Consider the following 9,319-nt stretch of genomic DNA (forward strand, 5'->3'; position numbering starts at 1 on the left):
TCAGGTTCCTCCAGTCTCTTTCTGACCAGCAAACCCACTCTTTTATTATTATTATTAAAATAATTTTGCATTTTGTTCCACATTTTCTCCCACTCTTTCAGGGACCCTCTAATATGATCTCTTTCAGGGCACTTGGTAGTAGTGATAGCCAGGCACTGTCTAGTTCTTCTGGTTTCAGAGTTGTGGAGACTGATGTTTACATGTTCTATTAGTCCAGCCAACTAATTGATTCCAGCCAGGCCTCTTCAGTTCTTATCATGCTTCTTTCTTCTGTACGTGGAGAAACCAGTAGCTACACCTTAGACAGCTACTCATGAGCTTTCAAGATCTCAGATGCTATCCACCCAAGCAGGATGGAGAACATTGTCTTTGTGGACTGTGTTATGCCAGCTGACCATGATGTCCCGTGCGGCTATGGTTCTGAGCTCCCAGGCCTATCAACTCATTGTGTTAAGATGTTTGATAACATCTAGGAAGCTTTCATTGTTTTTTTCTGCTGTCTGCTCCACCACAGTCATAGTTCTGTTTGCGTGAAAGATTAATATGAATGTACAAATACCCTCTTTCAAACTCTTAACATAATTGTGAGATGTGTAAATATATATTTATCCCACTCTTCCTCCCTTAAGACATTCAGCCTATGTCTCAATCCCTATATCTGTGCACAGCGCACTGTTGTTCCAAGGTTGTGTAGCTGTCACTGTGTATCGCTACCCTCTTTAACCCATGCATACCACCCTGTGTCTTCTCCTGACTTCACTGTTGTTTTGCCGTCCTCCTCCTTGTATTTTATCCTCCCTTGTTACCTAAGCTTACATGTTGTCTACTCTGTTGACAGTGAATTACTCTCATCTCCCTCCCACCCCTGGCAACCATCAAAGAATGTTTCTTTTAGTGTTGAAATCTTTTCTTAAGCTTTTACAATAATGGTCTCATAGCATATTTATCCTTTTGTGATTGACTAATTTCACTCAGCATACTGTCCCCCAGGTTTCAGCCATGTTATCCGATGTTTCACAGATTCATCGTTTCCTTCAACATTGTATGGTATTCCATTGTGTATATGATCCAAGGTTTGTTTATTCATTCTTTCATGTACTTGGGCTATCTCTGTCTTTTTGCTATTATGAATACTGCTGTGGTGAACATCGGTGTGCATATATCTACATGTGTCCTGGCGCTTATTTCTTGTGGATATATACCAAGAAGAGGGATTGCTGGGTCATAAGGTATTTCTATTTCCAACTTTCTGAGGGAGAACCATACCATTTTCAGAGTGGCTGAACCATTTTATAGTCCCACCAGCAATGTAGGAGGATCCAAGGCTCTCCACTGATGGAGAATTTTTTGAAGTGACTGTTTAAGATTACCTGCACTGCTATTTCAAAAAGACTGAAAGTTTCTGTTTATCGCATAAGGTTTTCATCAGTACACAATTCTGTCTTCCTTAGTCTATTGCCTGACACTTGGATTTGCTATATATTCATGTGTGATGAATCCATTTGCGTGCATGTTCCCTGTACGTGATGGTTTCAGTTTGTTCAAGTACCTATGCTTGGCGCAGTGCAGAGGTACAATATAGTATGAACTGAATTCTAAGTAACAGCATAGATATAGAGTAAGCATAATTTTCTATCTTAATGATATTTTTGTTATTAATGTACTTTGTACAGAGTGAATTTGAAAATAAGAAAGCTGGTTTGCATGAAAAGAAGGCAGTCCAAAAACTTAATAGTGAGCAAGTCAAGCCTCCTACCCAAAAGGAGGAAATGTCCTTATCTCTGCAGCTCCAAGAAAAGGAGTACCACATTCAGCAGGTATGTGCAAAGTGCTTTTCCTTCATTGCTTTAGAAGTTAAAGATGTGTCTTATACTAGTTTTACAGATAGTTCCGCTATATAGATCCTTCAGAGTTGTATTACAGACCTTAGTCAAAGCTTTAGAAGTTTTACTACTTTCTTTCTTTGACTTTGTTTTCTTGCAGGATCATTGGATTTAAGCTTCTGAATAAAATAATCACAGAATTTTAGTTTGCATAAGAATGAATATCAGGAACTGTGCTAATCAGCAGATACAGAATTTTTTTCCTTTACCAGTCTCCAATTCCCTTTGAAGGGACACTATGAGTTGGGACTGACTTGATGGCACTTAACAACAACAATAGTATTATATTTGGAGTCCTGGTATGGCTCTGTAGCATAAACATTGCACTGCTAACCACAAAGCTGATGTTTCAAACCCACCAGCCGCTCCTCGGAAACCTTATACAGGGTCACTATGAGTCAGAACCAGCTCCCCAGCTCTGAACAACAATTCCCATTATACAGATGCCTCAGGACACAGAGACCACAGAGAGGTCTGTGAGTTTGCCAAAAGCCCATGGCTTACTGAGAGACAAAGGAGCTTTGGTAGCGTAGTGGTTACGAGTTGGTCTGCTAACTTTAAGGACAGCAGTTTGAAACTACCAGCAGTTCCGTGGGAGAAAGATGAGGCTTTCTGCTTCTGTAAAGACTTACAGCCTTGGAAACCCTATACAGGGTCGCTATCAGTCAGAACCAACTTCACGGCACACTAGCACTACCACCACCACTGAGAGACAGAACCAGGTGTGTCTGTCTTTAAACATTGCACATGTGTGTGTCTGACCTAATTTGATAGACTGTAAAAATTATAGTCCCAGTAATTTGGGAAATGTTTGTCTGCATTGATAAGTAATTAGCATAGGGTCAAAGAGCATTCTCCCAGCTGCAGAAATCTCTCCTGAAAGTGTGTCAGGGCTGAGAAATTCAGTTACCTTGCTAACCTGGTAGGAATTTCACAGGGGAGAGAGAGTCTCTTATGTCTCTCAAATGGTTTTTTCAGAGTACCAGGCATTTCTGCTGTGATACAATATATGATCTTTTGAAAAACCTTTTATATAGTAAAGTCACATATTAAAAGTAACTAGGGTCATGTTCAATTAAAATAAATGCTTTTCAATAACATGAACAGCAATTATATACACGGAACTCACTTGGTGGTGGAACTCACTTGGTGGAGTACACTGCAATTAATTTGATTATTCTGTGAAAAGAGACAATGGAGAACTTCAACATCACTGGTCAGTACAAGGCCAGAGGCCAGCTGCAGAAAAGGCCATAAATTGACCATATGCAAGTTCAAGTTGAAGCTGACAAAAATAAACACATTCACAATGGCCAAAGTATGACCTTGAGCATATTCCACCTGAATTTAGCATCTCAAGAAGGGATTTGATACAATGAACATTTAATGTCCAAAGATCAGATGAATTGTGTTTTGAATAATACATGCAGAAACCAAAAGATTATTAACAAGACAAGAATGAAAGAAAAGACCAAAGTGGATGTCAGAAGAGACTCTGACACTGCTCTTGAATGTAGAGTAGCTAAAGTGAGTGAAAGAATGATGTTGTAATAAAGGTGAACAAAAGATTTCAAAGGGTAACTTGAGAAGATAAACTAAAGCATTATAATGAAATGTGCATAGACCTAAGTCAGAAAACCAAAAGGGAAGAACACACTCAGCATTTCTTAAGCTGAAAGCACTGAAGAAAAAAATTCAAACCTTAAGTTGCCATGTTGAATGATGCAGGAAGTATGAAAAGTAGATGGAATACACAGAGTCACTGTACCAAAAAGATTTGGTTGACATTCACCCAATTTAGGAGGTAGTATGTGATCAAAAACTGATGGTATTGAAGAAAGAAGTTCAAGCTGCATTGAAGGCATTGCTGAAAAACAAGGCTTTAAGAATTGATGGAATAAATGTTGAGATGTTTCAACAAATAGATGTAGCTCTGGAAGTGCCTACTTGTCTAAGCCAAGAAATTTGTAATATAGCTACTGGCTAGTCAACTGGAAGAGATCCATATTTGTGCCCATTCTAAAGAAATGTGACTCAACAGGATGTGGAAATTATTGAATAATATCATTAATGTCACATACAAGTAATTGTTGTAAAACGTTTTATTGTGAATCGAATGAAGGTTTACAGACAAGATCATCAGTTTTACATTCAACAAATCATACACTTTGTTTCGTCTCAATGATTGTAATACCATCCATGTAGGAACAGTTATCTGACTTCCTGCCTGTGGTTCTTATTTCAATTCCGTCCTCCTTCCATCCTTTCTCAACTTTGTTCTTAGGTAAGTGTTGCTCTTTTGATCTTGAATGAATGATCATTCCATGGTGAGCATACAGTGTTGTTGTTCCTCCTGCAAGTAAATTTTTGGTAAAGGTAATTTTTTTAAAAGTTGCAGAAAATTTAAAAAAGATTGTAGTAGTTCATTAACAAGAGATTGCCAGAAATTAAAACTGAATTCAGAAGACAATGTGGAATGAAGGATATCATTGCTGATGTCAGATGGATATTGTCTGAAAGTAGAGAATTACAGATAGAAGTTTACCTTTGACTGTGCAAATGCATTGGGCTTTGTGGATTATAACATTATGGATAACAGCACTGGGGAGAAAGGTCATTTCAGAACACTTATTGTCCTTATGTGGACCCTGTACATAGGCCTGGAGGCACCTGTTGAACAGAAAAAAGAGATACTGTGTAGTTGAAAATCATAAAGGTGTGCATCAGGGATGTATCATTTTACCATATTTATTCAGCCTGTATGCAGATAATCTCAGAAGCAGAACTATATGAAGAAGAATGCAATATCAGGGATTTTGGAAGACCTATTAATAATATACAGTTTGTAGAAGATACAACTTTGCTTGCTGAAAGCAAAGAAGACTTGATGTGCCTTCTTTTTGTCTTAATTCTCTAGTGCTGCAATAACAAATACCACAGGTAAAGGCTTTTACAAGCAGAAACATACTTTCTCACAGTTTGTGAAGTTAGATGTCCAAATTCAGGGTGTCAGTTCTAGGGTAATGCTTTTCCCAGTCAGATCTGGGTAAAGGTTCTTGTCTCCTTTAACATTTTTGGGTGTGGCGTTCCTTGGAGATCTTCATGTGTGTTGTCATTGTTCTTCTGAAAACTAGGAAGTTTTTGCCACTGGGACTTTGTGTCCAAAGGATGCACTTCTGTTCCATCTGTTCTTTTTTGGTGGTTGTGAAGTCCTTTGCTGCTTGCTTTCTTCTCTTTATATTTTTTGCAAGATAAAATTAATTTATCATTTACACTTGGGAAAGTAATATGGGATATGGGAAAGTCAACCCATCAGGGTAAACCTCTTTCTAAGAGCAAAGTTCAAAGGGAACACACCAACAGTCTTGTATGCTCGCTGGTCGACTTCTAAGTGGAAGGGGGCCAAATGCAGCAAAGAAAACATGGGCTGAGATTGGCCATATTCCATAGACGCACAGTGACCCTGGAGTGAGAGAGAAGAGGACGGGCTGGTGGGTTTCAAGTTCAGGGTGATGTTTGAATGCCCGAACCCAAAGACACTAGGGGCTAAAGTTAATATTGAAGCAGCCCAGCGGATCTGAAGAGAGGGGAGGCATGCCAGAACTCCCAGACTTGCAGACAGTACCCATTGGATCTAGCATGATGGCTTGCTGACCAGAACTTCACCAGATGAAAATCAAGAAATATGATACAGGGAGCAAGTGTAAATTACTACAACCTGATCAACTGGACCCTTGATTATGAATGAGGCCGCCAAAAATTCCAGCCAAGCAGGGAAGGATTCTTCATATCAAGGATAAAGCATGCCTCCTCAATACACTGGGATGATAGGGATGGGCAACTTAGACTTTGGCTACCAAAATTTGTTGTTGTTGTTAGGTCCATCGAGTCGGTACTGACCCATAGTGACCTTATGCACAACAGAACGAAACACTGCCCGATCCTGGGCCAACCTCACTACTGTTGCCACGCTTGAGTCCATCTATGCTGCCACTTGGCCAATCCATCTCGTTGGGGGGTCTTCCTCTTTTTCTCTGACCCTCTACCTTACCAAACATGATATCCTTCTCCAGCGACTGGTCCCTCCTGACAATATGTCCGAAGTATGAAAGACGAAAAATTGGGGGTCTATAAAGACATGCAGTGACTGACTTACAAGCTTTCATAAGGGTGCTTAGTGTCAGAATGAGGGAAGTAAGACAGAAACACAACTGAATAATTTTTCTCATGTTCAGATGGGTCTGGGGATGAGTGAGATAGGATTTTATGATACAATTTCATGGTTTAATGGTGATTGTCATAACTAAGTGTAGAAGAAGTACAACTAAAACGGGAGCAGTTAAACTGTCATTTCAGGAACAAAGAACCCTAGGACCATCAAAATGAAACAACATGAGAGTAGCAAGGGATCCTGACCAGAAAAGTGCCAACGCAGAAATGGTGGCAGAGGTGATGTCACAGAGAGACAGAGCAGCAGTGGATTTTAGGCCCATGGACTGAGAAAGGCAGTGTGCCTGCAGACAGGAGGCTGGCTTTAAAAATGTGCCCTTTGGACATTTAAATGAATATATATTTACAATGTGGTATGTGTATATCAAAATAAAAGATAATAGACGTAAATACTGTTGACTAAGGGTGCATGGAGGGGATTATAATCATTATAATGATTTGCTGAATGTAAAAATGGGGATCTGCCCTATAAGCCTTCACTCACTCAATATACAATAAAAGCTTTAAAAAAAGGTGATAAACAGAATCCCAGGAAAAAGTCCCTTAATTTGAAGCAGGGTTATGACTTGATTAAGGGTGTTACATTATACCCAAATCCCCTTATAACTGATTGGCTGGTCATATCAGGTCACAGCATGGAATGATTAGATCGTTATATAACTGTCAGATTACATCATTAAATAACTGCCAAACCACTGAGAATGATGGCCTACCCAAATTGATACATATTTTGAGGGCACACCATTAAGTCCATGACACTGATGAGGATCAAAGATTTTCAACAAAGAGCAAATAAAAATCCTGACAACTGAACCATAAGCAACATCATGATAAACAAAAATATTTGAAGTTGTCAGGTATTTCATTTTACTTGGATAAACATCAATACCCATAGGTGCAGCACCCAGAAATCAAATGATCTGTTGTATTTGGGAAAATATGCTACAAAAGATCACTTTAAAAGGAAAGATGTCACCTCTAGGACTAAGGTGTACCTAACCTAAGTCTCATGTGCAATACGATAGCTTGACAGTAAATAAGGACAACTGAAGAATTGATGCATTTGAATTATGGTGTTGACAAAGATTATTGAACATATCATAGACTACTAGAACGAACAAATCTGTTTCAGAAGTACAACCATAATGCTTCTTGGAAGCATGGATGGCAAGACTTCATCTCACATGCTTTGGACATGTAATCAGGAAGGACCAGTCCCTGGAGAAGGATATTATGCTTGGTAAAGTAGAAGGTAGCGAAAAAGAGTAAGACCGTCAAACAGATGGATTGACACAGTGGCTGCAACAATGAGCTTCAACAGCAAAGATTGTGATAATAGTGTAGGATTGGACAGTGTTTTGTTCTCTTACAAACAGAGTTGCCATGAATTGAAACCCTATTACCAAGTTTTAGCCCATTTTGGTTCATGGTATAGTATTCTTGTTTAGTATTTTTTTTACTTATTATTTATTTCTGTTTATTTTTCTTTCAGTTTATTCTGCTTTCCTGTAACTTTTATATTTGGATGCTTTGAACATGTTTAATTTCGAACATGTATTTTTGATGTGTATACACTAAATGCTATAAATTTCCCTCTAAGTGATGATTTAGATACAGCTCATATTTTCACTATTATTTATGCCATATGTGTTTCTAAAAAAAAATTTTTTCAAAGTTGAGTGTTCAGATATCATTTTGTTAACTTTCAATCACATTGATTGTGATTAGTGGAGAATGAGAGCAAACTGATAACAAGCTTTTGGAATGTTTATGATCAGTATTCCTAAATGTTTTGTGTGAGAATGTAACACAGTAGGGCTGTTTTATACTTATCCATTATGGTACTTTCTCTATGTGGTTTTGATTACTCTTGTTATTTTAGCTGTTCAAGTCTTTAATGTTCATATTAGCTCTCTTTTTATTATTATTATTTTTTAATGCTTTATTGTAAACTATAGTTTTACATTCATTGTGTAGTAAATTGTGTCATTTCCATGGTTACAATCCCCTCCATGCATCATCAACCAACCAAAGAGTATACCCTGCAAGCCTGCCCCCTGGTCATCAGCATATAGCCCCTCACCCTCTCTGTGTCTAAAGTCTCCAGCCGCTCCATCTCTGCACGTCTCTGTCTCCGTCTCTGGCATCACTGCTTCTCTGGGTAGGGTCCCACTCTCCGCTCTTCTCCCTTGATGGTCTCAGGGACTTCCACTCCTAGACTGCAAAGTTAATCACTCCCCTCCTTGCTACAAAACATCTACCTTTACACTTCCAACCCTCACAATCAGTCCTGATAACAATTATTCACTGTTGTATCACAAGAGACCTATCCACATTTCCTTTCATCAGCCTGGCCTAGACAATTTTGATACTACTCAGTGCAGATTCTACCTTCCTCCACACCCTCTGGATCTTGGTTCCCTCTCGAAAGCTTGTAAACCAGTCACTTCTTGCCTTTGTACACCCCACCCCCCCCACCATTTTGGGTAGCCAATGTCTAAGTGACCCATCCCTGTCTAGTCTGTGTATGGAGGGGGTGGGAATGATCCTTGCTGTAAAGATTTGTTCTCTCTTTTGAGCTACTGCATCCATAGGTGTAGGTCAAGTTCAGCAAATTGTATCAGATTACTCTTTTTTTCCTCTTCTTATTCAGTTGAGTTCTGATCATCCAGTCATTGAAGCCAGGTCAAGTGGGTATTATCTGTAAGTGTGTGTGTTCTTGTGCATATGCCCTTTCTTCTTATCAGCTGGATGCTTCACTCTCCACTCTAGTACTCTTCTGTGGCTATGTCACTGACTCTGGGCCGAAGAGTCCCCAGGTCTTGTCATACTGCTGGCCAACCAGGTCTCCACCCGGGTTCACAGGAGTCTATTAAACACTGTAGGGCTTAGCTTGCAGCTTCATTGCTGTTTTTCCCTCGCTTCCCCTTGTCAGTGATGAACATGTTCACCAGTCACAGCGTGTATTCCCATTGAGTCTTAGTCTTGGAATTGGGTTTGATCTGAGGGGACCCAACCACTTGTCTTGATATCTCCTGGGCGAGCAACTTATTTATTCTTGTTAGTAATCACTCTGTGTGTATATAGCTCTGCTAGCGTAGTGGTTAGGAATCGGGCTGCGAACCTTAAGGCCAGCAGTTCGAAATTACCAGCCGCTCCGCGGGAGAAAGATGAGGCATTCTGCTCCCGTAAAGATTTACAGCCTC

At 39.5% G+C, this 9,319-nt stretch overlaps 1 protein-coding gene across 1 annotated transcript in view; it reads left to right on the forward strand.

The window, feature by feature from the left end:
* Positions 1-9,319, forward strand: part of PCNT (pericentrin) — a 174,585-nt gene that overhangs the window by 31,289 nt on the left and 133,977 nt on the right. Inside the window, 1 exon segment of the mRNA XM_006878175.1 lies at positions 1,674-1,817. Within this exon segment, the coding sequence (XP_006878237.1) occupies positions 1,674-1,817 (144 nt within the window).

Source organism: Chrysochloris asiatica, unplaced genomic scaffold (genome assembly GCF_000296735.1).
Source record: "Chrysochloris asiatica unplaced genomic scaffold, ChrAsi1.0 scaffold00354, whole genome shotgun sequence".
NCBI lineage: Eukaryota > Metazoa > Chordata > Mammalia > Afrosoricida > Chrysochloridae > Chrysochloris > Chrysochloris asiatica.